Source organism: Platalea leucorodia, assembly GCF_965183815.1.
Source record: "Platalea leucorodia genome assembly, chromosome: 12".
NCBI lineage: Eukaryota > Metazoa > Chordata > Aves > Pelecaniformes > Threskiornithidae > Platalea > Platalea leucorodia.
Genome location: NC_138834.1, coordinates 6,244,703 through 6,272,563, shown reverse-complemented (window position 1 = coordinate 6,272,563; position 27,861 = coordinate 6,244,703). Strand labels below are relative to the sequence as shown.

The 27,861-nt window shown below is 56.5% G+C and overlaps 1 protein-coding gene across 4 annotated transcripts in view; it reads right to left on the bottom strand.

The window, feature by feature from the left end:
• Window positions 1-777: 777 nt before the first annotated feature.
• The window catches only part of NCOR2 (nuclear receptor corepressor 2), a 257,131-nt gene continuing 230,047 nt past the window's right edge, over window positions 778-27,861 (bottom strand). For 3 of the 4 annotated variants that reach the window (XM_082324898.1, XM_082324899.1, XM_082324900.1), the window contains exons 28-47: window positions 27,032-27,182; window positions 23,288-23,440; window positions 22,840-22,926; window positions 22,101-22,378; window positions 20,915-21,278; window positions 18,542-18,769; window positions 18,183-18,428; window positions 17,347-17,496; window positions 16,762-16,902; window positions 16,488-16,650; window positions 15,481-15,908; window positions 12,996-13,139; window positions 12,675-12,823; window positions 12,143-12,336; window positions 10,210-10,359; window positions 9,760-9,905; window positions 8,442-8,495; window positions 5,378-5,605; window positions 3,518-3,697; window positions 778-3,408 (exon numbers count right to left, since the gene is read on the bottom strand). In XM_082324898.1, coding sequence (XP_082181024.1) covers window positions 3,233-3,408; window positions 3,518-3,697; window positions 5,378-5,605; window positions 8,442-8,495; window positions 9,760-9,905; window positions 10,210-10,359; window positions 12,143-12,336; window positions 12,675-12,823; window positions 12,996-13,139; window positions 15,481-15,908; window positions 16,488-16,650; window positions 16,762-16,902; window positions 17,347-17,496; window positions 18,183-18,428; window positions 18,542-18,769; window positions 20,915-21,278; window positions 22,101-22,378; window positions 22,840-22,926; window positions 23,288-23,440; window positions 27,032-27,182 — 3,810 coding nt within the window. In that variant the 3' untranslated portion in view covers window positions 778-3,232. The remainder of the gene's footprint in view (window positions 3,409-3,517; window positions 3,698-5,377; window positions 5,606-8,441; window positions 8,496-9,759; window positions 9,906-10,209; window positions 10,360-12,142; window positions 12,337-12,674; window positions 12,824-12,995; window positions 13,140-15,480; window positions 15,909-16,487; window positions 16,651-16,761; window positions 16,903-17,346; window positions 17,497-18,182; window positions 18,429-18,541; window positions 18,770-20,914; window positions 21,279-22,100; window positions 22,379-22,839; window positions 22,927-23,287; window positions 23,441-27,031; window positions 27,183-27,861) is intronic. The other variant, XM_082324901.1, reaches the window with a different exon arrangement.

Genomic DNA, 27,861 nt, shown 5'->3' with positions numbered 1-27,861 from the left:
CGCCAAAACCGAGCCGTGCCGTGGCCGGCCGTGGGGCTGAGCTCTCTGCAAGGGGGATTCCCCAAGTGTAGGATCCTGCCAGAGCAAAACCCACGCACACCCCTGCCACGGCCGGTCTCACGCATCCCCCGGCTGCTCCCCTCCCGCGGCTCCCAGCCCAGGGCAGGCTGTCCTGGTGTGATGGGGACATGCGGCACAGCCGGGGCCCAAGCTCTTGCACAGAGCCAGGAACACCAGCGATGTGTCCTGCTCCCCGCTCCAGGAACGGCCCCAAAGGATCCCACTGAGCAGGGGTGTGAGGCTGCCCAACCATCCATCCACCACCACAAAGCCACAAACCCCAAAAGGACTAAAACAACCTCACAAATATCTGAAAACTCTTTTGACACCCTCACAGCACAGCCCCGGGCATCAGCTATGCTTCGGGGCTCCTGGCCAGCCCCGCCAGCTCCGAACCCTCGCCCCGCACACACGAAAGACATGGTGAAAACAAGAGGAAAAGAGAAACACGGCTACGGGGTTAGCACCGAAGGGTGGGACAAGCTCCTCACCCTCCAGCCTGTGGCTTCAGGTGCTGGCTACAGCCCAGGCGAACGCTGCCCGGGGTTAACGGGGAGGACAACCCAACCCCGCTCCGGCCGGGGTGGCGAGAAGGTGGCTCTGCAGCTCCCGGCTGGAGTCCGTGGCCCTTCCTGATGTCCCGACACCCGGCCGTGCTCAGCCTGCGGGGTCAGCACGGGATGCCCACATGGTGAGGAACCCAAACGCCGCCCCTGCGCCTCCATCCCCGGCACGCTGCGGGGCTGCGGGTAGCACCGGCGAGAGCGAGCCGCAGTGAAAGCCAAGGCTCGGTGCGGCCACCCCAAGGGCAGCAGCTCAGTTCAGGCCCTTCTCTCGCCCCTCTCTCCACGTCTCAACCCACGCCGGGGTCCCTGTGCGGCGAGGGCCGCTGGCAGCAGGGTCTGCGGTGCCCATCAGCGGGGCTGCCAGCACCACAGCCACCTGCCACCAGCAGCAGGCACCTTCCTGGCCCTCTGGAGACACCAAAGCAGCACACAGTATTGCTACTGTGCCAAGTGGGAACTTTATTCTTTGTCGAGGTTTTTTTTTTTTTGCTATTTTTTTCCGAAAAGTTTAAGGAGGCGGCTTTGAAGATGGGTCGGATTTGGATTTTTTTTTTTTTCCCCAGCAAAATCTGCAACACTTTAATAGCGTTATGCCCAGACATCAGCTCTGTTAGTTTTACATGTCAGAGCCACGGAGACACCAGCAGCAATAACCTGGGAACGGAAAGACTTCCACATCGCTTCTGCATTGTCTCGTATTTTTTTTTCTTTAAAAAAAAAAAAAAAAGCACAACAGAAAAGACACAAACATTGATGAACATTAAAAACCTGTACATTGTAAAAAAAAAAACAAAACAAAAAACCAAAAAAAAACCCAACAAAAAAAAAAACAAACCCCAAACAAACAACAAACACCATCATTCTCTTGCTTTGATATCAGAATCAACCTGGGAACGTTGCAGGGGGAAAAGAAAGATCCATCAGGAAGGTGACGGCGCTGGCCTCGCCGCCGGGCCCGCGCGTCGGATGCGAGGGCTGCCGGGAGGCTGCGGGGGCCGGCTGCCCGCCCAGCAGCCCGAGAGGCAGAAAGTCTGTGCCGTGCTCTGGGTTCCTCTAGCGTATAGAATGCAAAGCATTTAATACATAGTTTTGTTTTTTTGCCATTTTTTTTTTTCCCCCAGAGCGAGAAAGCAGAAGTGAATGAAAAAAAGTCTAATATTTTGTTCTTTAACCATGTAACTGCAGATATGAGCCAACATCATGGAATGAAAAAAAATAATGTAAAGTAGAGCATTTGTGTGTATCACAAAAATACAATAAAAACTTTTTTCCTTTTTTTTTTCTTTTTTTCCTTTTTTTTTTTAAAGTTTCCTGTGAACTCCCTGCCACGCCGGCCTCCTGCCCGCTCTGCCCCTGCGCCCGGCCAGCTCGGAGGGCTCCGGAGAATCAACGGCTACAACCCGCAAAGCATTTCTGCTGACTCAGCAAAGGTGTGTGTAACGGGGGGCCCTGCAACCATGGCAAGATTTTGATTTTTTTTTTTTTTAAACTAAGTTCATACATTCTCCTGACTTACAGATAACTTTGATGGATCATTGTTACCTTCTCTTTTTTTTTTTTTTAACCCCTTCCATACAATGGACAAACGCATCAAAGCCTGCACGTAAGAACAGAACCTCTTTTACAGCATGTAATACTGTGTTTTGTTTAAGTCCTTCCTTGCGTAAAATATTGACATAATTCACTGAAGGTATCAAAAATATACCCTGTAGACCAATACAATTTACAATTGCCTTTTCTCACCATTCAGAAAACAATGCACTTAAAGCAACCGAGCCCCTCCGTGGGCAGCGCGCGAGCCAGCCCGGGGACATCCCTGCCCGCTCCGATTTAAGCCCGGGATCGCTTCCACCAAAGGGACCAGGATTTTGTGTTTTGTTTTTTTTTTAAGGAATAGCTTTTCACTCCCTCCCCTGCCCGCTCATCCCAGCCACGTTTGAAGCGTGTTGAGACTGCTGCGGGGCCGATACGTCTCGTGACGTGGATATGACTGGCTGCCAGCCGCCAGATCAGCTGGGGGGAACCAAACCGGGGCGTTCCATCCTATTTCACTTCTTAAATGTATTTTTTTGTTTTCCTTAACCTGCTCAAGGTTTTGCATTTCTGCAGCACGGCCCCATGGCCGGGATGCGCAGGAGCATCCCTCACTCGACTCCGCGGGAGCGCGCTGGCAGAGCGTCCGAACGCGCGCGGCCCTGGGACGTGGGCGCTTCGGGCGCGCGGCCGCTCACAGTCCCTCTCGAGCGCGGGGGTCACCGCCCAGCAAGGCTGCCAAGATCGAAGATGGGTTCCTTGGGTTTTGTCTTGTTAAGGCTTTTTTCTTTTTTTTTTTTTTTCCAGACCGAAGAGGATGCAGAAATTTCCAGATGTTGAGAAAGAAAAAAAAAAAAACAAACAAAAAATAAAAAACCCCCATCCCCTCAAATTGGCTGGTTGGGAGGGGAAGGGAAAAAAAAAAATAGGAAAAGGAAAAAATAAAATAGCTCTGCTCCTGCGTCTTCGCTCCTGAGAGCCGGCGGGGCCGGGGCGGTGGGCGCTCGCCCCAGGCATCCCGCTCGCTCCCCGCGCCCTGGGTTTGGTCACCGTCTCCCTGCCCCTGGCTCGCTTCATTCACTGTCCGAAAGGGTTTCGTACTGGGAGCAGAGCAGGGGCTTGGGCTCCTCGTCCCAGGCGTGGTGCTGGCTGCTGGGGGTCCCCTGCGGCAGGGTGGCGGCGGGGGCTGCCGTCACCACCCCGCTGGGGAGCCGCATGGTGAGCGGGTTGTAGGGGAACGGCGTCGAACCTGCGCGGGGAGGAGGAAGCAGAGAGTCAACGCCGGGGGGGTGGCTGCACCCCCGCAGCCCCCCGAGGGTGGCACAGCCGCTTCGGGGACACGTCCCCCCGAGCCCTACCTGCGGATGACGGCCTGTCCTCCCAGACGCGGTTGGTGAGGGGCGTCCGCCGGTTGCAGTCCCCTTCCGAGTGCACTGAGGAGACGGAGGGCGGCCGCTCGCCCGAGGACAGACCTGGCGCCGGGGACTTGGCCTTGCGGCTGTTGGGTCTGGCAGCGATCTTTGGCTTCCCTCCTCCTCCTGCAAAGACAAGCGCTCGCTCATCACCCGGCTCATCATGACGGGGTTCGGGGGGTCGGGGAGAGGTTGCGGGCACCCAATGCTTCCTTTTTAAGAGCTTGCAAAAATGGCTTGTGGCAGGAGAAAAGCTCACCCCGGGGGCCGATAGCACCACAGCAGGGAAGGGTGATGGGGTGAGCTCTCCGCAGCAGGGCGGGCGGCTGTGGCGGCTCAAGGAGGTTTCTGTCCCCTCCTGTGCCGCTCTCCACTTTGTGGGTTGATGCTACCAGCCGTCCCGTGGAGTGGATCTGGGGCAGGAGCAGCCGCTCAGCTTTGGCCAGGCCGTTTCTCTGCGGGGTCTGCTCCCGAGCTGGCTCGTGGCTCAGCCCACAAACATGGGTCAAGGGACGGGAGCTCCGTGTGCCGCTGTGCAGCAGGTTGGCAGGGACCCCCTGGGAGCTGTGTGGGTGCTGGAGCCCTGAGAACATTCCCCGTTCCCACGGTCTAGATGGCTAGGATGGTCTTTAATAAATTTTTACAGCAAAATCCCTGGTGATGTTTAGCCAGTTTTTAAAAGGTTTAAAGCTAAAGTGGCCTCTGCTGGGTTAGCTTGGCTAAACTGGGGGGAGCTCCCAAAGGGGGAGGGATGGATGGGCTCTGCATCCCACCCTGCCTGCCCGGGCAGCCTCCACCAGGTGTGGGGAAGCGTGGATGGAAGCTGCTGGTTTCATGCAGGAGCTAGAAAAGCTTTTCTGCAACAAGCTGAAGAGTGCCTGGTCTGAGCTGACCCGGAGGAAGGCGCACATGTACCCCCAGGACCCTGCTCCTCAGCTTCGGGGGCTCCGCACCCAGATTGCCAAGGGTGACCCCTGGCACCGGCTGCCGTGCTCTGCGCAGGGCGCTTGCAAGAGGCAATCTGCCCTTTGCAGGCATACGGGGGACAAACGCTCTCCCCCATCCATCCCTGCTCCCCCTCCTCTCTTCCTTAACCAAGGATCTGCAGAACAACCCTCCTGGCTCTGCCCAAGCCTGCCCCGAAGCCAGGCAGACCCTGCCGTGGTGCACAGCCAGGCAGCAAGCCCCCAGCCCTGCTCTCTCAAGTCATCCCCCATCTCTATCACCTTTAGCCCTCTGAAGCTCTCCCTCTTGCTCCAGGCACCCCCAGGTCCCATCCAACCCTCTGTCCCAGGCTCTGACACCCCCATGAGCCCAGGGTGGGGAGGGAAAGACCACCCTGCCCCATGTCCCCCCGCGCCAGCCCTTCTCAGCTCCTTCCCCTATTTCCAAAGCAGCGATCTCGCCTGGGGTTTATGGACAGTTTGGGGTGGCTATTTAAGTTTATGGCTTCAGTTTTTTGGGTGTGGGGTTTTTTTTCGCCCCCATAAACCCTTCCATGGTGTGGGCAAAAAAAAAAAAAAAAAAAAAGGAAAAGGAGATATTAAAAAAACAACAAACGGGGAAAGGAGCACAGTCAGTGGTTTAGAGAAAGCAACAGCACCTTCCGAGACTATTAAATTAACATCAAACAAGACCAGGATTAATCAGCGGATTCATGAAGCTCGAAGCTGGGGGAGGGAGGGGAGAAAAGAAAACCAAAATGAACAAAAATGGCAGGGGGGAATAAATCCACCCACAAAAGGGGAAATATAAAGGCTGAGAATTAATAACACAGAGAGAGCGAAGGTGGAGAGGGCTGCAGACCTGGCAAGGAGCGCACGTCCTCGTTTCGTCCATCAGCAGGAGTTATGGGCATAGCAGCGGGCAGGCTTGCACTGGCATTCAGAGAGTTAAAAGCATTGGCACTGAGAGGTGAGCGCTCTTCCCACTGCTCGTCATATTTACCCATTAGGGCTTTCCTAATTATTGCCTCCAACCCCATGTTGGTACTGGAATTCTCTTGGACCGACTGGCTCCTACAACTGATTAGCCCTGGGAGATAACGGGAGGGGGAGGAGAGAGGGGACGGGAGATGGGGGGGAGCCAAATGAGAAGAAAGATGGGGGGACGGGGAAAGGGGAGAAAGGAGACAAGGGAGAAGGGAAGAAACAAACAGTCAGCACATTCTCGCAAAGCAACAAACTTTGTCATCTTGTTCTTTAAAGCGCTGCGATGCACCCATCCTCCTCCTCCTCCTCCCCGCTCCATCCCGCCCCAGGGCTTGGCAGGGGCTGGGGTGGGATGGGATGGGACTTACTCTGGGTTCCCTGGGGACAAGGGCTTGGAGGATGGTGGGGAAGGGGTCTTTGCTGAGCCCTGGGGAGCAACTGCAAGAAGGGGGGGGGCTGCGCCAGGCTCAGCATGGGGGCAGGAGTCATCTGGATGTGGGGTCCTTACGGATGCACACACAGATCAAAAGTCGGTGTGTTAGGCATTTGGAGGCCGGGGCAGTTTCCCATGGAGGAAAAGTCAGGGAAGGAAGAGCGGGAACCCCACAAAAACACTTGATTGGAAAGAGGTGCCGGGATTTGGCCCTGGCATGAGAGGTGGCAAACGCAGGCAGCCCCTGGATGAGGGCACACAGCCTGCGGGGCTGCCTGCATGGGGTCGGGCTACCCTGGGGAGAGGGGACAGTCCTTTTGTCCCTCCTCGCGCTCTTTGCAAGCCCCCTGCCCATCGTCCCAGCCCGCTCCCTTCCTCCCCCTGGGCCGGGTGCCCGCTGCGGACCAGGGCCCCCTCCCGGGCTGAGCCACGGCTACGGGACAGGATGCAGAGGCGAAGTGGTGTGTCCGCGTGGTTGTGAGTCTCAAGCCATGCAGTTATGGTGCAGCACCGCACAGGGACCAGAGGGCACTAGGCTCAGCCACGCCACCGTCATTCCCAACGCGGCGGTTACAGGGAACAAGCAAGGGCAAAATACAGACACAAAACCAGCAGGCCGGTGAGGGAAGCCCCACCGGCAAGCCCCCCCAGCTCACCCCATCCCAGGGGCATTCGCGCTGGGATCGCTGCCCCTCTGCTTGGAAAGGGACGGATCCCGGGTTCGTTTGTCTTCCCGTAAACGCACAGGGTCTCTCCTGGTCCCCTCCAGCCAGATCCCAGCTCTCGGCTCCCCACGCTCTTGTCTTTACACCTCCCTCCAGCACAGTTGGAGCAGCTTTAAACAGGGGAGGCTCTCAGGAGTTTGAGCCTCACTCCCCCAAATTCTGTCTACTGTGGACCTTTGGGTCCCAGCTGGCTGCACCCTCTCGTCACAGCTGCCAACGTGAGCCAGCTCCTTCTCCCAAACACATCGGCAGCGGTGAGCGGTCTTACACCACCGACAGCTGTCCCTGGCCCTCCTACCGCATGAAGTCCTTGCCCACAGCACCTCCTTCCCTCGGTTGTGGGAAAGTTGCTGTTCCTCCTACTTAAAACTAACAACCTGAAGGCATTCCTGCTGTAGGAGAGTATTAATACTTGATCAGTTAAGTATCAATTAATACTCTTCAATGAGGATTCATTTCATTCATGTGCGTGCCCACCCGGACATTGCTGCAGCAGGTGGCAATGGCTCGACAGCCTTCACGCCATCCTTCTCCCTCGGGCTGGTCTCTGCCCTGCGCCAGGGGAGCCTATGTCAGCTGCCCGATTCCCTGGGGCTGCTTTCAGACCCCTCTTTGCCAAAATCCCTTCCTTAAGCTGCTCCCTCTCCTCTTTTCCCAGCTAGGCTGAAAGCCGCAGGCGCAGCAGAGCTGGCGCAGGTGCAGTGCCCCTGGGGAAGCTCCTAAACCACCATTTCAGCCCCTGCGTGGTGGTCCTCAGGCTCAGCATGGCAAATACATCTCCGTGGGTGCCTGGGGGACCACCCTGAGCTCTTCCCAGCACCCTTTCTCCCTGAGAGCAGGGGGGCTCTTTGGGGGCCGGGGTACAGTCCCAGGTGTTAGCCAGCGAACCCCCAGTTAGGCAGGCCGGCAGGTTAATGCTGGTTAGGGCCGGGGAATCGCCAAAGCCCACCACGGCTGCCTGCAGCAGCGCTCAGATACCACCACCAAAACTGCTCCTCCAGAACCAGGCAATCAGCCTGAAACCCCGCACCGGCCGGCAGCCGCCCCCTGCACAGCAGCAGAGGTCCAAGCGGTCCAGCCCACAAAGCCCTTCTGCGCGGCACCGGCTGCACCGCCATGGCCGGACCCGGCCACCAGCTGAATGGTTCCTCCCAGCTCCTGAGAAACCAGTCAACCCATGCTTTAAGCACCTGGAGGACTGAGCACACTGCCAGCAGCCCTGTGCCCGAGCACCCCTCCATCTCCTGGATAACACCTCCTCTCGGTCCTCAGCCATCACCGGTTTGCCTGACGCTCACCACTGAAGGCTACGGGGCGCTGCTCTCACCCCAGTTTGCTTTTGCAGCCGGCTCCAGCAGCCTGCCCAGCCCGCAGCGGCACAGAGCCTGTTTCCCACCCTCACATTCCCTTTCACCGCTGCCCTCCTACCCATCTGTGGGTGACTGCCAGGTCCCACCAAGAGCAGGGTGCTCTCTCCCGTGCGTGAGGTCCACCTTGCTATATAGTTTAACCCTCTGTTGGGATCAGATGGCCAACGCTTGCTTGGCTTTTAACCTCTCCTCAAACTCTGCCAGACTGTCCAAGGCATTACACTGCACTGTCTCCAACTCAACAGCAGGGAGTTACGGTGGGTCCTGAGGCTTCAGCCTCCCAGCAACTCTTACGCTTGGTCTTACGGCAAAAGGAAAAAAGGAGATGCCTAAATCTACTGAGTCTCCTGCTCTCCATGGCTGTAAGCCCTGTAGGGAATGAGGTACGGTACAGGTATATGGGAGAGTTACCTGCTCCGGTAATCGCCGGCATATTGAAAATCTCTGTTCCAGGCTGCCCAACATCTGGAGAAAAACAAAGAAGCTCTTCAGTACGGAGAGCAGCATGTGCAGGCTGGCGGTAGGGAGGGACCTGCCGTGCCAGCCACGACAAGATCCTGGTGTCCCCACCACAGCACCCGGGCTGAGCAGTAGCCCACCTCCCCCAGGCACCGGGGTGGGTCTGCGGGTGCCGGCTGGGACCAGGAATAATTGCCTTTGGGGAACCACAGTGGGCACGTCTCGCCAGCTGGGAAAGGGCAGAAAAGCAGAGCCCAGAGAGCCAAGGCGATGTCTTCGTGCTCGGCACTGACCTCCCTCTTTCCAGCCCTTCAGATTACAAGCTCCGCAAAGTTAAACCCTCTCTCCTGCCTACGGGATTTCCAAAGGCTCAAATCCCCATATCCAGGGAGCAGGTTTGGGCAGTGGGGAGGGCGAGGAGGAGGAGAAGAAATGTTAAATCAATATTTTCCCTCTTGGCTGAGCTGTTTGACTTGGATATCACTTTCCTTAGAATAACAGAAATTCTCATCAAGTAAGAGGTGTTTCCTATTTCTATATATTTTCTCTTGATAAAGGAAAGTGTGGAAGGTCACGGGGTTCAGCCACATGTCCCCAAAGGGGCATAACAATACTGTTGGCTCATGGTAACATCATCCAGGAGACGAGACAGCTCGGTCCCTCTTATCCGATGCAGCTGTTGTAAGATGGATTCAAATTGAATTAGTATTGACTGTATAATGCTGGGCTAAATTAAATTATGATCCTATCTACTCTATTAGCGGTTAATGAATGAACGGTCTGAATTTCTAATACAAGCCAGCCTGGTTAGTTTTACAGAGCTATACCGATATTGATGTAGGGCTTAAAGTAACACTGGGGGGAGACGCATCTCAAGGAGGAAGGATTCAGCTTGGCTGGCCATTCATTAAAATATCAATTGCTCTTAAGTCTCCTCCATGCTCAGCTCATTATTTCCTTCCTATTGAGGTTATCCGGTGGGGGTGGGACTGACAGCCCCAGAGCAAGGAGACGAGGGGCTGGGAGGCTGGGAAGCCTCCCATCGCTGCCCCAGATGCACACAGCCACTGCTGGCACCAGCACGGCTCATCCCAGGAAACACTGGGACGTCGCACTTCCCAGCAAACCATGGCATGATGCAGAGAGCGCTGGCTGGGAGCTGCCAGCCCTTAACACAGCAGCACCCATTCCCAAATCTCCTTTGCTTCATGTGTCCTCAAGGCTTTTCCCCCCCCCAGTGCCCCACATTTGCCTCCCCACATGTCCTTACTGTACTCCGTTTCATTTTTGTTGGTCGTGCTGAGCTTCTTGATGATCTCCTGTTTCTTGGACTTCACCATGGCAGAGTTGCTCTCAGTCAGCTTGCTGAAGAAAGCTGGAGGCTGAGTGTTGTTTCCTGGGGACTTGGACCCCATCCTGCAAAGCAAAAGGCCATTGGAAACCTCTGCAACGTCCAGTTCACAAAGTCCTACCTAGAGAGACTCTTAGCATAAGTCCTCAAAATCAGCCTGATGGCTCCCAAGATATTCTGGATCTCCAACCTTTCTCCTTACCCCTACCATAAATGTACCACACGGTGTTGAAAAGCCCTTACAAACAGACAGCAACCTGGGATGTAACCTTGCTGTTGGCTGCAAGAAAAGCAGCCTAGGCCAAGGCGAGCGTGGGGATGGGGGGAACATGCCCCCGCTGTCTCCACCGTCCCTTCCCTTGGCGTTACCTCTGGTCTATCTGCTCGCCCTCGCGGTACAGGATCGGGTACGTGGCGCTCTTGGCGTGCTCCGATTCTCCCACGCCGTCTGGTGGAGAGACCGGCTCGATACAGTTGTCCGACCCGCTCCCGGCTGAGGCTTTGCTCTGCTCTGGGGACCTGTGGAGAGCGATGGGGAGATGCAATCGGTTTATTGCAACATCCTCTGTCTCTGCACAGCAGCTTGGGGTCGGGGGGGGGGGGGGGGAGGGGGGGGAGAAGGACTAAAATAGGTTTCCTACAGCAGGGAAAAAAAGCCAAACCTTCCACACCCCTGGGGGCTTATGGCACCTTTTAATGCAAGCTGGAGGGAAAGCACAGCTTGGGCATTTTTCTGCACTGCAGGCATGCAGAGCAGGACTGAGCCGAGACGTGGCCCAGATTTCCAGGCGGTGGGCCAGCCGGCAGCCACCCCAAATACAGCTGCCCATGGCAGGACCAGTCCTGGGACTTGCTGCCTCAGCCCAAGTGTCCCTCGCCGGCAGGGACACAATCCCTGCGGAGAGCTGGGACGTTAACCTTTTGGGGACATGGCTTTTGATTCTCCATCGTAATTGCAGACACAGGGGAGGGCAGCACCCGCCACCTCCCGTCCACCTTGTCGGGGGCCGTGCAGGGGCTCGCTGGCTGTAGACGATGAGTCCGGTCCTGGGACAGCCCGGAGAGGACCGACACAGCCCCCCGATGCCTGCCTGTGGCCAGCACCTGGGAGACGGCCAGGCTCAAGTCTGCGAGGAATTCCTCACGGCAAGTTCTGGGAATTTACGTCTTTGTTCTTTCTGTGGTTTCTCTTTTTTCCCCACTTTTTTCATCGCTGGGTGGCCAGGGCTGGGCTCTCTCCCCTAATGTTACAAAGCCAATTCTAGGACCAGGCAGAGCTGGGAGTAATAATCACATTAATCACAATAAACACATCAATCCAAACCACTGGTTTGGAGACACCACCCTTTCCTGGATGCATCTGGTTCTCTGTCAGTGTTTGGGTGGGACGACAGACCCTATTCTCACACTTCCCATTTTTTAACTCTGTACAACAGCAATCAGACCTGCCTTGTGCTGGTATCAGCACAAGGATTTGAAAGTGATTTTAAAAGAAATACAGGTGGTGCCTGAAATGGATAGTTGCAGTTGAGACGGCACATGTGTCTAACAAGCTTCTGATTCACTGACAGTGATGAAGATAAAATTAACTTTGAACCAACAGAAAACATGTTGCTTTTTGGTTTTTTTGGAACCATCTGTAGTCTGAAAGGTCACTGCACTGTGATCTGCCAGGGACCGAGAACAGTGACAGGACAAGAGGCAACGGGCACAAACCAAAACACATGAAATTCCCTCCTGACACAAGAAAACACTCTTTTACTGTGAGGGTGCCCGAATGCTGGTACAGGTTGCCTGGAGAGGTGTTGAAGTCTCCATCAGTGGAGATACTGAAAACCCAACTGGCCATGGCCCTGGACAACCTGCTCCAGCTGACCTGCTTGAGCAGGGCGTTGGGCTGGATGGGCCGGAGAGGTCCTTTCCCATCTAAACAATTCTGTGACACCGGCCAGATCGGGAAGGGGATCATGCATGGACTCTAAGGGAGTCTGGACACATCTCTAGAACAACAGGAATGGCAAGAGAGGCACCACCAACGGGAAATACACTCAGATCAGAAGGCAATTTTACACTCTGGGCCATGTAAGCAAGCGATCCATCTGAGCCCTGAGCTGGGGAGCATGAATTCAGCAACGTCAAATGCCAGCCTGCCCTATGCACTGCCTTACTGGGGTACCAGGTAGCCAAGGGCACCCACTTGGCTCCTCACCCTGGGTAGCCCTGGTCTGTCTGAGCTCAGATTGGCACGGCGGGTGGGCAGAAACCCATCTGCCCCAGGTTTGGTTGGACTCTCTGACCTCACCTTTTGCCGCCTTCATTCTGCGGGGAGATCCTGGAGGCCGCTGCGTGCTCCTGCTGCTGCAGATACGCCTCGCTGGGGGTGCGGCGCAGGTCCAGCACGGGGCACGTGGCCCCGGGGAAGGAGTACACCGGGGTCTGGATGTGGGAGTTGAGCTGCTGCGGGTGATGGCGTGTGTAGTCCTGCGTGATGACCTCCTAGAAGAAGAAACCCCCGACTCAGAAATAGAGTTGTTTTCTACCTCTTGCTTTGCTGGGCTCATCTAAGACAGGGCAAGCAGCAGGGAATCAGGCTGTTCTGTCCCAGTGGGGATGTAATGTCTGCCTCCTGCCTGCAGCAGCTCTCTTGATGGGCTTGTGGGGGACACAAACACCTGGGCTGAACATGCATGATGCACCCTGCTCTCTCCAGCCCCCAACCAGGGGTGCTGAGGTCTCTAGCATCACTCCCAGCCCTTCCCCATCAGACATGTTTCATATCAGCTCTTCCCTCCTCCCCAGAGCCCCAGCAGGAAGGCGAGAACGAGCTTAATTACACTGATGTGCTGGGCGAGTGTGACCACCCGCTGGTTCATGCCCTTGATGCTCTGGCTGGACTGCAGGGGCTGGCACTGGGGCTGGGGGCCGTCGGGCTGCCGGAGGTGCTGCAGGTGGGCTGCTTCGGGAGCCGAGGCCTTCAGCGAGCCTGGGGGATGCACAAAGAAGAGAGCAGGTGTGAGATGACGTCTGTGTCTCCTTCCCTGAACGCCATTCCAGCACAGCAGTGGGGCACAGCGAGCAAGAGCTGGGTGATGAAGCCCCCCCATGCCAGCTCGGGCTCTCCTGCGCCGGCTGGCACTGCCAGCCCCTGCCCTCACCTTGCTGTTTCTGCCTCAGGTCATGCTCCCCGTGTCCTTTCTCTGCATCCTGCAGCAGCTTGGCCCCCTTCTCATGCGACAGGTTGGGCGAGCTCACGGGACTCACTGCTTCCATCCGCTCAGGGCTGTAGCCTCCGTGAAAGCCTGGGGAAACAGGAGAAGGGAGTTAAAACCAGGCGCTCGCTTGGCTTTTCCCTAGTGCTGTGGCAACCATCGCCTGCAGGTAGACTCACGCATTCAGCAAAGGGGGGGAAAAAAGAGATGAGGGCAGACCTGGCAGGTCACATTGCAGGGACCCCCGGAGCCAACTCTGATGCCCAGTTGTGGTGATGGCTGCAGTAAAGAGGTGATGTCTCATTCCTGCAGAGCTGGACACTCAGCAGCTCGCGGTGACAGCACGAGAGTCAGGAACCAAATTCATCCACTGTGGGTACACAACTTGTTCCCCCCCTTTCCCTCATCTACTGAAACAAAAATAAAACCCCCACTATGCCAGGAGGGAAAGCAATGCTCTGCAGGGGTGGAGGTGGCTGCATGGGAGGTCTCAAGTGCTTTACAAAGAAAAGCCCCAAGCCCAGCATGGCCAAGAGCAGGGACTTGAAAATTGGGCGCGAGGCCCTGCAGACTCCAGATCTTGCTCCAGAGACAGCAGACTCGCACACCGCAGGGGCAAAAAGGCTTCTTGACCATTCTCTGCCTTTTAAGCCCTTTGCATGGACTCAAGCTGCATCAAAGCAAGCAGCGTTGGAACGAGGGACCACCATTATCATTCAACAGAGGGGAAACTGAGGCCCGGATGGGTTACGGTTCCACAGACCAGGGGCAGAGGACAGAGGAGTCCTGGAGGAGGCACACGCTGCCTCTTGCCAGCTAAGCACGTTTGGTAATGCTCACGACTTTTGCCTCCACAGACCTTTACCCTCCTAATGCTCAATTCCTAGAAACTGCCCACTGCAGGCAAATCTGGCAGGCGACCCACAGCGCTGCCGGAGGGTCCCTGGTGCCCAGGCACGGACACACTGACCTTGCATGTACCCAGGGCACGCACAGGGGGAGGACCCCCATGGAGAACCTCCCTGCGCTGGGGACGGGGATGCAGCATCCCCCATCACCCCATGCATGCCAGCACTGAAGGGACCACACTTCGGATCCACCCAAGATGAAGCATCCTGCTCCGGAAAGATCCCTAACCAACAGTTAAGTCCTGGGGAACGGCAGCTCCTTTTTGTAAGCTCATGGCCATAGTAAAGCTGCGCCTCTCCTCCGCAGCACAGCAACATTCAGCTGGAGGAAACGCTGGAGCTGGAGGGAAAAAGGCGGAGGAAAAGCTCAGCCGGGCAGCGCATCGTGGCCAGAGGCACATCCTTGTCCCTGGAGCACGCTACTAGAAGGGACTGGGACCAGACATGAGCAAGTGGTGGGATGGGTGGGTTGGGATATGCCGGCGAGAGCAGCCCTCCTCCCCCAGCCACGCTGCTGTGTCCTTTCCACCCTTGGGTTACAGGAAGGGGAGCTGGGTAGCAACCCCTAGTGCTGATGGCCAAGGCAGATGCTTCAACTTGGAGAAGGGGTCCCATCAAATCCCCACAGGCTGCCCGCTGCTTCTGTATGCTGGTGGGAGTTGGGATGAATGCGCTGGGTGAAGATTGGTCCCATCAAGAATGACCTAGACCTTGAATCCAGCCCCCTCTCTGCACTTCCTTCTGGAGAAACTTATCCCAGCGCTTTTGTGTCCTACACAAGATTGCTGTTAAGTGGTTCCTGTGGTCTGCTCTGGAAATGGCTGCCGAGCACAGCTGGGCTGAGCGATCCTTGGACAGCCCTGCCTGCGTTGCCCTCTTGTGCAGCACCCAGTACCAGGATCCCGAGCGCGGTCACCCCATCTGAGCCGCATCACGCAGCAGCCTGCAAAGCCCCCTGAGATCCTGCATGCTCAGCGGCACAACTGTGAGCAGGGAGGCGCGTGTCTGACGGCCGGCAGCCCTGTCCCGCTCACACTCGTGGTTCTCCACTTCGCTCGTTTGATTTATTACCCACAACTGTTCCTTACAGACTGCCTAGGAATTTCTAAAGATGGGGAAATCAGAATTAGCAAATTGCTATTGTCTGTAAAAAGCAATACCAGGAACTGAACATTTGCAAAACAGGACTTGGCAACAGGAAAAAATAAAAGAGGGTGGGAGAAGGGAAGATCCCTAAAACACACACAAATAAAAAAGTCTGGAGTAACAACAACTGGGAAGCAGAGGCACAAGCACACTGGGGGAGCTGATGAAGCCAATAGCCAAAACGTGCAGCTAAAAATAAGAAATAATGAAATAAAATGGATTTCAGGCCACAGCTCTCTTGCCTCTCCCCTCCAATTTCTTACCATCGCTAGCGGAGTCGTTACTTAGCGAGCCTCTTTCTCGCTGCCCCTTATCGCAAGACATTTGGCGCATGATAATCACATCTATGAAGTTGGCCGCTGTCGTGGTGGTCTTACCGAGTGCTCGGAGCTCCTGTTCCTGCATTGAAAAGGGTTTACTTTGACTCTTTTCTCTACTGTGCTGCTCGGGGCCCGAGGCTGCGTGCTGCTGGTCCAGAGGGTGATGGTGCTGCTGACTTTTCCCCTGTCCTCTGCTATAGTGATGAGAAGAACCAGGTCCGGAGGCAGGTAAAGGTCTCGACTCCATGGCTTTAATGGGTGAAGGCGACTGTTCGAGGTTGGCCCCACTGGGCAGCTTTGAGGTGAAGACGTTGTTGTCAGTCTGGGGTCGTTCTGCCTTGGCTTCCCGTGCCCGCGAGGCCTCTTTCTGCAGGGCAGCCGGGTCCATCAGGGCCGCGTAGCCATCCGCCGTGCTGATGGAGGAGCGCAGGGTGGAGGGGAAGGCAGCAGAGCGGATCGGCGACGTGGTAGTAGTGGAGGAGGATCTGGAAGGCAAATGAAGACATGGTGAAGATGAGAGAAGCACGTGGAAAAAAGGGAGTGCTGTTACCAGGGCCCTGGCATTCAGCCCTGCCTGGCCAAGGTCTCCTGAGCGTAGGGCTGGCCCATGCTGGAGCAGGTGAGGAGGGCTCAGATGGAGTCTCCACCACAGTAACTGGCCACGAGGTATTGGCTGTGGCCTGGATGCATCGACTGGGGAGAACAAAACCCATGGGACAGGTCCCAGAGACCTTCATAACTTCACCACCAGGCAACTTTCAGCAAGAGGAGCGATGCCCTCTTGCCTATGCGATTTGAGCACAAACAGACATGGGATGCTCCTGCTTTCTCTCCTGATAGCAGTAAAAACCATGAGGAAAAGCAAAGGAACTGGGCACCAAAATCTACCTCTCCCCATCACAACTTCCCTGTAAGCCCTGATCCTGTTCCTACTGAGACTGAAGGCCAAAACAACCCTCGCTCCATCTCAGAGGTGCCCCATGCGACGTTCGTTAATTAACCACCATGGCTGCCCCAGTGCAGGGGTCCAGGCAAGCAGCGGGAACAGTGGTGGGGAGACATACCGCAGGACGGAAGGGGTGGGGGTCTCTGAGGAGATTATCTTCATGCTCGTGTTGTGGAGCACGCTGGGGCGCTGCTGGATGGTCTCGTGGGTGCGGGGTGAGACGGGAGAGTGCTGGTGGCTGTGCGAGTGTGAGGACGAACGGCTGCTGGACTGCTCTGTACCTGGGGGAAAACACAAAGAAGGGCTTCTTTAGCTCTTCGTTTTCTAGTCCCAACCCTACCTCCATCCAGCATGGGCCCCAAGATGTGGTGCTGGGCTCCTCCCCAGCCTACCTGGTCTCCAGATGGGTGCATGCTCCACCGTTGTGGATGCTAGGATGGATTTTTCACGCTCCCTCTCTCGTTCCCGCTCCCGTTCACGTTCCCGCTCGGACACCGACGATCCTGACTGTTTGGTCATGTGCGTGGGGCCTCCTGAAACCCAACCGAAAGGCAGTGAAAGGGCTGCAGACACAGCAATTCCCCCCGGGGAACACTGCCTGCTCTTCACATTGCTGTGTCTGCAGAGCAGGTAAGGAATGGCTCCATCCAAGGTCACCTGGAGTAGGACAGATGGGGGCAACCAGTGTGACAAAACTCAGGCAAATCATGGAATCACTGTCCTGGTGCTGTCTCCAGCGTACAACCTTCTGCAAAGCTGTTTGCCAGCTGCCACTTTGGGGAAGAAGGAAAAGCAAGGAATCCCCCAACAAGCAGGATCAGAGGAGCTGGTTTGAGGGAGCCAGTGGGCTGGTCCCTGAGTGAGAATGAATTTGGGCTCCCCCCATCTGCCCCGGCATGCTGAGCTCACGGCCCTGAATTGGTTAAGGGCATCCTGCCCAACTGCTTTCCCATGGGAAAAGCAACCTGCAGCATTACCTGGGGAGAGTGGGGAGCTGCTGTGCCGGCTGCCAAAGGTCTGGGGGGGCCCGGGGATGTAGGTGATGCGGTCCATGGTGGTGGCGGAGGTGCCAGGGGTGGGGGGCACGAGGACGGGCAGGTGTGGCACTTGGGACAGGTCAATGATGCCTGGAGAGAGAAACGAGAGGACTGTCAGGATGACACGGAGCCGCTGCAGCCTGGCCGCACTGGAGCGGGGAGCGATGCTGGGGAGGGTGGACCCGTCTTGCCGCTCTGGTGCAGCGCAGGAGGTGCCAGCGAGCACATGGCCCCTGGCACTGGTTCTCAAGGGAGGGGACCCTTCTGAGGGCAAATACAGCGTGTCCTGCTGCTGGGAATAATGGGGAGGAAAAATGCCGAGATTTATCCCTGCTGAGCGAGGGGGCTGCAGGTGGCATCAGCCGCAGCTCCCCCCAGCTGGAGACCAACGCTGCTCTGCCTGTGGAGGGGCAGGAGCACCGCACCGCAGCCCGCACACTTCCCAGCACGCTCCACTTTTTGCAGAAAGCCAGATATTCTGCTGGGAGTGTATTTTAATCTCCGAAGGCCAGCAGGGCCAGGCTGAGAAGTGCTCCCATGACCTAAAACCAGAGCTGCACCTAAGGAGCCTCAAGTAACTAGAAGGTGGCAAAAAGAGCATCAAATTCCCCCTGGCTGTCCTCCATGCTGACCGGACAAGTTCCTACACTGCTGGGTGTCACTGTGCTGCTGGCTCGGCCCTTGGACCCAGTGCTGGAGCTGGCAGTGCTGGCCTGAGCCAGCCTCCTCCTCCCAAAATGCCTCCAAACCCCTGGATGGTGCCATGCCGGGAGGACCTGCTGCATAGTTGAGGGCGAGGGAGGGCTCCCGGGGCGACAAGCCGCGCAGCATGTCTGCCCGCTGTGCCATGGCCGTGGCGGCGGCGTTGTGGTGCATCTGTTGCGATGTGATGTAGTCGTTGATGATGGTCTGTCGGTTCTCCATGGCGGCTGTGTCCGGGTAGCCCCGGATGAGGTATGGGGGGTAGAGGTGGGGGTACGTGGGGCTCGGAGCCAGATGCCTCGGCAGGTAGTAAGCAGCAGCTGAGAGAGAAAAGGACGCAGTCGTGAAGTGGCTTTCCCCAGAGACCTCAGGCTTTCTGAGCACAACAAGGAAAAAAATAATCCCAAACAGATCGTGCCCCCACCAAAGGTACCTGCTTCCAGTTGGATTCCCCTCGGGATGGCGGCAGGGTCGAAAGCCAGCGGGATGTGCCCTCGGTACAGGTCGACCCCGCTCACGCCACGGAGCAGGTGCTCGTACGGGGAGATGGGGTGGTGGTGGTCGGCCACGGGGGCATGTGGAGACTTGGAGTTGGTGAGCTCTCTTGACGTGGGGGTGATCTTTCTGTCCTGGGACACTGGCTTCCCGGCAGTGATGCTCCCTGCAGTGAGCAGAAGGAAATGAGTCAGAGACTGAGTGCCGTGGCCAAGCCGGATCCCTGAGGGGTGCCTGTGGCCAAGCGTGTCCCCCAGGGACACCCGCAGCTCCCCTTGAACTTGAGAGACCTTTCCCTCCTCCCTGCACCGCCATGCCCCGTTACGCCACCAAGGCCAAGGCAGGCCAAGCCCTGGTCGCACCCAGGAGGAGAAGTCTGTCCCCAACCATCCCTTCACCCCAGCGCATCCACACCGGGCAGTCTGTGAGTTCATCCTGGCCTGTATAAGCAGCCGGCAGTGGAGCCCTGCTGCCATGCTTCTCGACACGAGGAGGTCACTGCTGCTGGGCAGAGCCAAGGACCCCGAAACTCCTGGCAATGGTGACAAAATGCAGTTCAGAGGGTTTGAGCACCCACCACCCTCTGGAGCTGTAAGCTCTTTCCCAGCACTTGGAGGGGAGGTTGGATCACGTCAGGGACTTCTCTCTGCTCTCCCAACCTTAGCTGGGCATTGGTGGTGCTTCTCGCCCCACCTGGGATGAGCATCACCAGCTCCCGTGTCCATAACACCGAGCCACCCCCGAGGAGCGTGACCAAACCCCTTGCACCAGACTGCACACCAAACGCTGCCTGGCCCTGGCCTGGGGAGCAAGGAGCAGCCCCCTCGGGCACACGCAGATGGATCCAGCCCTGTTGTTGCTGACTTTAAGACAACCTTGACTGAAATATGGGCCATACGAACTGTTGCTCCTGCTCCTTTCATGAAGCTCAGTGCCTCGGCGAGGCCGCTAATAAATCAAACCTACTGTCGGGGCAGAAGGAAAGCTCAGGAGACTCAGGAAAGCTGCCTTCCCACTCCGACCTGTGCCTTGGGGACTCCTCCTGCAGATCCCCTGCACCCCAAAACCCTGTGAGCTACGGACATGCAGAAATTCACTTTCTCACTGGCATTTTGCAGGAACATTGATTTTTTTCCTTGGGATCCCTCCCCACCGCCTAGGCACTGTCTCCCCTGCCTTGTGATCACTGTATGTGCCAATCTCAAAGAGCTGCCAACATCTGAAGGCTTCCCCCAAAACGACTGACCTAGCCAGGAAGGCAGCAGAGGCTGCGGCAATGGGACACACCAACCACGGAGACCTGGAGCTGGCCCAGCCGACACCGAGCGGTGGGGGAGGCTTTTTGGAGGAGCTCTGCACTGCACAGCCCCATCTCCCGCTCCTCACCAGGAGGGCGCATCTTGGCCTCAGTTTTGGCAGGCTGCGGTGTCTTGTGCTGCACGCCCCCAAATCATGAGACTTTTTGGGTTAGGATAAGGATTTGCAGGTGGGAGATGCAAACAGCCCCAAAGCAGCTACCCGTAGCTAGCAGGCTTGGTGGGACAACGTGTCTTAGAGACTGGCTTCAGCACTGATCCTGCCCACAAATGTGGCATGAAGCAAGAGGGTTTTCTGTGCTCTGGATCTGAGTGTGTCTCCCCAGATCACTGAGCACAGCCCAGACACGCGCCTGCTCCCCAGGAGCCCCAGCTCTGGCTTTGGGGGCAGAAGATGACTGATGCCGGGGGGCACAGGCAGATGGGCTGGGGGGATGGCAGATCCCAAAGGCCAGCCACACTGCCCGGATCCACCAGCTCAGAAGGGATTAGATGTTCCTGGAGGTGAGGTACTCGGGTGCCCAGGTGACGGACGAGGCATAAACACACGAGGTAGGCAAACACACACCAGACTGGTGAAAAGCATGAAGATCCCCCCACCCAGTGCACCGAGCACTGCTTTCCTGCCTGCTTATAGAAACAGGGGTGCCTGGACCAACACCGGGACAGGGAAGACACTTTCTAAACACCATCAGCTTCACCAGCTGTCCAATCTCCCTTCAGTCACCCTGGCACAGACGTGGGGTGGCCTCACTGCAACCGTGTGAACACCCGTGGGGAGGGAGCTGAGCTTTAGCCGTCCCTGACAGCTACCCCAGTGCCATGAGTCAGCCGCGGCTGCGGGCAAGAGTGGGTGCAGGGTGCTGGGGAGAACGGGTTCGACGGGCACCTGCCGGGAACGGCTTGGGCAGGTGGGGTCAGCGGCCACCTCCCACGCACCTTGCCTGCTCAGCTTGCTAGAAATCTTAGCATCAAATAAAAGGTTCACCAAGTACCTTCGTGCTGCCGTGGCGTGGACTCCCGTGTGGAGACTGGAGACCCTCTGTGCAAGTGGCTGCCGAACGCCGTGCTGTGCCCTGCCTGGTGGTCCTCGTAGGCAAGGGCACTTTGGTGGGGCTTGCCTGGCTCAGGTACAATCACAGGAGCCCCTCTGGCAATGGAGCCACCCGAGTTTGTCACTGGGCTTGGCCTGTTTTTCAGGCTCTCTTCGTAAGCTCTCTCCAGATTCCTTGGGTCTTGGATGACGTCCAGCGAGTGCACAGAGTGAAAAGTCCTGCCGGGACTGCCGATGATGGACCGCACATCATGCTTTTTGGTACTTGAGGAGGAAGAGCTGCTGTCGTACTTCAGTGGGGTACCCTGAGGACAGAAGGCAGAGAGGATGTCAAAGGGGCGTAGAGCAGAAGGGGGTGCAGCAACCACATCCCACCAAATTTCAGCGGGGCTCGTGCTTCCTCGTTCAGAGGGTCAGTACACCAGTTTACTTGGTCAAACAGCAACAGCCATCAGCAAAGCAGAGATAACAGCTCCACACGGCACAGGGCAGGGTGGAGTGCCCATCTTGCATGTCTTGTTGTGCTCCAACAAGATGATGATGAGTCACCGCCGAAGGCTGGCTGTGCCCATCACGCCTCTCTCCTACACACACTGTGAAATGAGGTAGGACTACAAGGTGCCATGGGAACCCTCCAAATATTTGGAGCCCAACAGGAGACAGCATGCTGTGTTTCACCCTAACTACTGGCCTTGCTGGGTTGACACTTGCCCATAAAGGGAGGAGACCAAGATTATGCGCACCCAGAGTCACAACTGCCGAGGGCACCGAGTTGACTCCGGCCTTGAACAAGAGCCAAATGTGTCCGCTTCCGTGTGTGCGGGTGGATGGAGGATCACTTTCTTAACAGGTCAGGGGGTGCTGAGCTCCTTTCCCCCAGTTTTGCATTTATCTGCTGGGAAGGATCATGGAATCACAGAATGGTTTGGGTTGGAAGGGACCTTTAAAGATCAAATGATGGGGAAGGGCAACCTGTACCCAAGCAGAGCCTCAATTCTGACCAGTGATGGGTTTGCAACCCAAAGCCCTCTCTGCTCTCCTTTTACCTTGGGAAGGGTCCCCAGGGTCTGTGCAAGGACAGCAGCCTGAGTAGGCCTGATCTCATCCGCTGTTCACCCCATACTCACCTGTGTGATGGAGCCTTCCTTCAGAGGTCTCGTCAGAGAGATGTCCGGTGTCCTCCTCAGCTCCTCCCGGGGAATCTCATGGATTGATCTTCCCGCTTCTTTCACCGTGGCCACCAGGCCCTCATGGGCTGGTTTCATTTTCAGAGGAGTAAGGCCCTCGTGAGACCTGACCTTGTAGGCATCAGATAAGTCCCTCGGTGGAGTGTTTTCCCTCTTGAGCTGTTTGGCTTCTCTTCTGAGGTAGTCCTCATGGGCCTCCACGTAGGACCGAGGTATTCCTGCAACCCCCAAGCAGATGATGGATGCAGAGGGTGATTCCCCAGCCAGACACTGGACTCCCAGTCCCTGTGTGGATGCTCAATTCCAGGGGCTCTCTAGTTAATACATGTACCTTGGGGACTGGTACCCAACTGAGCACACAGAGCAGCTACATCACTAAAGCAGCTTGACCACCTCACATCTACCACCACTTTTTGGACCCATTTCGCACTAGTTTCAACCCGCCTTCATGCAAGTCACTGGAAATTTTACCCCTGACTTTGGTGAGAACTTAGGTTGGTAGAAGCTGAGCAAGACTGAAAATCTCTCTGAGCACACAGCCGAGGCTGCAGCTGGACCTTGATGTGTTCATCCTTGCTTCCTCCTGCCCTAGCCTGACAACAAGAACAAGGGGTCATCCATGTGAGATACTTCCCCACGTTACCTCTGGCTGTGGCCATCTTCTGCTTGCAGTCTTTACCTTGTGTAATTGAGCCCCGCATGTGATGCTGCTCCTTTAGGTTATGGGGACTGTGTCGGTCTGGAGGGATCGCTCGACCCATGAGACCTAGACCAGATCCAAGGGGGAAAGAATACATGACAGTGTTACCAGGGACTCCTGGGACAACAAGGAAAAACATCAACAATTTCTAAATTACTTGATTTCTCTTTTTTTCAAATGAGCTTTGTTTTTTTGTAGTCCTGAAACTGGTCCATCAGGACAGAAGCCAAAGGAAAATGGGCCAGTCTTTGTCCCTTGTTTTCCCACGCTGGTCAGATGCTGTCCTGTTGGGATGTGCTGCAGGGTACCAGATAACCACTGCCAAAACACGGGCATGGGAAGGTGCATCATGGAGACAAGAGACAAGATGGGGTCTCTGTGGGTCACCACTAACACAGCATAGGTGAAAGGTTTCACCCAGACCCACCTTCAATGCTGGCAGATAAGGTATCACGGGCTGATAAGCCCCGGCTGATCCTCCCCTCCATCATATCGTAGGTCCGCTTGGTTCCTGTGGTCTCATGGGAAGCTCCTGAGCTCCTGCTGTCTTCTTTGGGACACTGAGAAGCAGCAACTCCACCTGAGGAAGGAACACCGAGAAGCACCATCAGGAGCACGGAAAGTCAGCACTGGCCAAGGGAGGGTGTTTACTGCTGTTTGCGTGCGCTGCTGAAAGGTCAGATCCCATCCCAGCATCAGCCAGCACTCAGCAACGCCAGAAACATCGCATAAGGTTTGCTTCCAAGAAATTCAGCTGGTGTTTTCTCCCCTCCCTGCCTGCCTCAGACTCCAGATCTGTGCCTCCTGCTCGGGTAGGAGCATCCGCCCTGTCGTGTCCCACTCCCTCCCGCCCTGGTGGGGGCCAGATGTAGGCAGCGGGACAGCCCAGAGCCAGCACGGTGCTGGTGTGAGCAGCTGTGGTTCTACTGAACTTGGCCCTGTGGGTTTGGGGATTTTTATTGCACACACCCCCCCCCCCGCCCCGTTTGTTTTGATTTTTGCTAGACACCTACTGTTTGGGATCTTGGCCAGCCTTAACATTTGCCGAGACACTCCCTGGGTGAGAAAACCAGGGAAAAGGGGGGGGGAGGCAAAGCCAAGAGCAATTCCTTTGAAACAGCGGTTAAGCGTGCACAAGAACTGTGAGAGATGGCGAAAAGTCCCACGCAGGACTGATGGAGCAAGCACCAGCGTGACTGGAGATCACCGACCACCTCCTCATCCAAACCTGGAGCAGATTCTTCTGCAAACCAACAGCGGACAACTGTCCTGAGCTACAGCCCCCACACCTCTGCAAGCACAGCCCTGCCCGCGCCAGGCAGCATCACGCCCGCCCTGGGCAATGGGCATCCATCATGTGCGGTGAGCTGTGAATTTAGCAGGCAGCTTCTGATCCAGCCAAATGCCTCATGTTTCTGTAATGAGCTCCGAGCGGGGATGTTGGCTTGGAGAGATAAACGCCTCTGCCCATCGTCCCTGGCCTGGCCACCCCTGCCAAGGATGCCCTGATCCTCCTCTTCGCGGGCAGAGAAGGTGGTTATACAATTAGAGAAAACGAAGGAGAAGTTAAAAACATTCATTCCATCATGGACAATTGGGAACAAAAGTCCTCCTCGACAAAACCAGTAATTAATAAAATGGGATTATTACACCTTCACACCCACCATCGGTTTCCACAATCAGCACCCACTCAATCCAGAAAGGGTTTGGGGCTGCGCGCAGGGAAACAAGAAGGGGATCTGTCCCTGAGCCTTCATTTCAGATTCATTTGACGGGAGAAATCCGGGGGTGATGTTTAGAATCAGCCAAGCACCTTGCTGCAGATGCGGGGCGATGTGCCTGCACCCTGTCATCAAGGCACATCTGTTGCTAACAGCCCTTCTGCAGAAGGGGACACGGTCCCGGGCTCCCTTTGTACCGCTGGGAAGCAGGGGGAGGGCGCGAGGGAGAAGAGAGACTAAACAGAAAGAAAATCACTCCAAAACCACGTCCCTTGCCTTGCAGAAGCCATCAGCAATCATATGCAGAATGAGAATAACCAATCTAGCACAATTCAGCTCGCACATGCTACAGGATCTCGTCTCATTACAGCTCTTTTATTTTAAGCACCCTCATGACACTAAAGAATTTGCAATTTTTTTTCTGCTTGCCAAAATTCATAATCACCAACAATTTCAGTTTTCTTATTTAATTTTTTTTTTAACTCTTCCACTCCGGGCTGCGAAGCCTTGCTGGGCCGTACGGGGGGAAGGAGGCAGGCGGCAGGGCTGGCTAGGCTGCAGAAGCAGACGAGATTACTCAGGATGTGATAAATGCTATCAAGCATGTAAAAGGCTGCCATGGAGAGGAAGGAATTAGTTCCTCATCTGTGTCCATGGGGGGGTAGGATGAGACGCTATGGGCTCAGGCTGCAGACGAGGAGACTTGGGCTGACACCAACGAGTGTGTGCAATCGGGAAGAGCGGCATCCCAGCTCTGGGCACGGGCAGTCCTCATTGCCGGGAGCCTTCCTTGTCTCTCCCCTGGCGGCACCGTTTTTGAGATCAACCTCATTCAACTCCAAGCCCGGGCAAAGGAGATTAAAATAGCTTCTCACACAAACAAGTCCTGAAACGCTTCCTGCGTCCTCCCTGGCCCGAGCCCTGCCAACTGTCCCAAAGGGCACCCAGACACAAGTCTCCCACGGTGACACTTCTTATCTGGGCTAGGGTTGACAGCAAACGCGAGCAGGCATGGGACAAGCTGGTTTCCACACGGTGGGCGAGAGGCACGGTGCAGAGCCCTGTCCTGAAAGGTCCCCGCAGTCCCAGGGCACACGCAGAGGTAGCATCAGCCAAAGCTTGCGAGTTGTCCCCCATGGCTTGACCTGAACCCTCTGCCTCCAGCCCCCGACGAAACAACCAGCCCCCGATGAAACCAGCTGCCTGCACTTGTGGGCAAGAGGAAAGGGACTTCTGCTGGACACCCTCTGCCTGCAGGACTGACCACAGGGCCCGGGGCTGCGGCGTCTGTAACTCAGCTCTGCCTGACCCCAGCTGTGGGCGAGGAGGAGCCCGGCTCCACGCCAGAGATGCCCGACCCAGCAAACGGCGAAAGGCAAGCACGGAGGAGTCGTTTCCAGCTTCACTGGAGAGGAACATCTGCTTATCTCTAACGCGAGCCACTGGGACTCGCAGAGCAGCTTTGATGGCCAGTGCTGCGATCGGATGAGCAGGCGCAGAGGAGGCAGGAGCAGCTGGTGACTGCCTGCTGATACCGCTAACACAGCGAGGCACCGTCGGCATTTACCGAAGAAGTGCGTTACCGTACAGCAGGGGTGCGAGCTGCAACATGGCTTTCGGGTCTCTCCAGAGCCCTCTCTGGAGCAGCCCGGCTGCTCGCCTGGCCTTGCTTTGCCGTACTCTGCTCCCCCGCCAGCAGGGTCAGCCCGGTTAACAAGTGACACCATCTGTGCTGGGGGCAGCTTCTCACCCCCCATGGGGCTCCAGGCAGGTCCCTCTGGGTCCTCAGCGCCTCCGGGCGATAGCAGCCGGCAACAGGCCAATGCACCCCCCAGACAGGCTCCTTGCGGGACGCAGGAATGGCTTCACCCCCTCCAAGGGCTACAGACGCTGTAGCAAAGCTCACAAGATACTGAGGCGCAGCGCTGCCGGGCCCAGGAGGGTTCCTGCAGGGTAGCCCTGTGCTGGGAAAGCTGCATGGTGCCCAAGATGTTGCAGGTAGGAATGTGGTGTCCGAATAAACTTTTATGCCAAACTACCTGACTTGCCTCCATCTTGCAGGTTTTTGAGTCCCATCTTGGCCCAAGAGCCTGGGGATTCTCTCACGTTTTCAGACAGCCCCCTCCTGCACAGGGTGCTAGGAATGAAGGCAATACCTTCCCATCTGGTCCTCTCCTCTCCTCTGCTCCCCAAAACCAACCAAAACCAGAGACCCTGCCCATGGCCACAGCCCAGCCGCCTCCACGGCAAGATAACCACATGGGACAGAGGGAAACCCAGCCGGGCTGTAGGCAGGTGGGGTGGGAAGGGAGAGAAATGATGCTGGAAGTAAAGATGCGAGGCTGGCCTGTTGCACTTTGTCAGCCTTTCCTCAAATAGCTCCCGGCTCCCAGCCACAGCGGCACAAACCCCCGGTGCCTGCCCTAAAAAGGCAGAGGATTACAACTTACCCTCGTAAGACAGCACGTGGCCTTTCTTCCCTTCATAGATGACATGTCCTTTGGGCATGGCATCCTCTCTCGCCTTCTCTGCTCTGCTGGGGCTGTCTTCTCCGATTATCCTGGTAATGGTTCCTTTGTACAGCACTTCTGCCGGGGTGCCCTTGGAAAGCCACCAAGATCCATATTTAACAGTGTCACAAGCAATTAAGCAAGCGCGTGCACAGGGACAGGCTGTTCCCCGCGGGAGGCTGAGCGGAGGGAGAGCGCGCCCGGCCTCCGCTTCCTGGCGCAGCCAACAGCGAGGGACTTGCAGCTTAATTATTGATGAGGACGATAACGAGGAGCGGTAAAAAGGTACGTGATCTGTGCGAGGCTGCTGGGAAGAGGTGGGAGGTGAGGACAGCGCAGACCTCTGAAACAGCAATTTTCTCGCCCTGTGTGTTTTGGAGTGAGCTACCCAGCTCGCTTCCACCCCACAGGTTTGAGGGGACAGGGTGGTGCTCCTCTGGGGACACCTTGGTGATGGCAGGGACTGCTCAAGCGTTAGTTTTTCCCTGTAACCTATTTTCCCAGCCTGGTACAGGAGCCACGGAGATGTCCTGCCCACCCAGGGCACATCTGCTGGCAGCAAGCGTGACCTTCAGAAAGCCGCCTGTGCGTGGGAGCTGGCGGCTGGCAGCACGCCCGGGCGAGACGGCAGGCGTCAATGAGACCGGTCCTGCAGCAGGTCGAGGAGTGAAGCCTGCTGGTTAGCTCTCCAAAAGAAACAGCATCATGCTCCTTACACACACTGGTGTGAAACAAAACCTCTTTCCCCGGAGGCACACATGGACACAGCT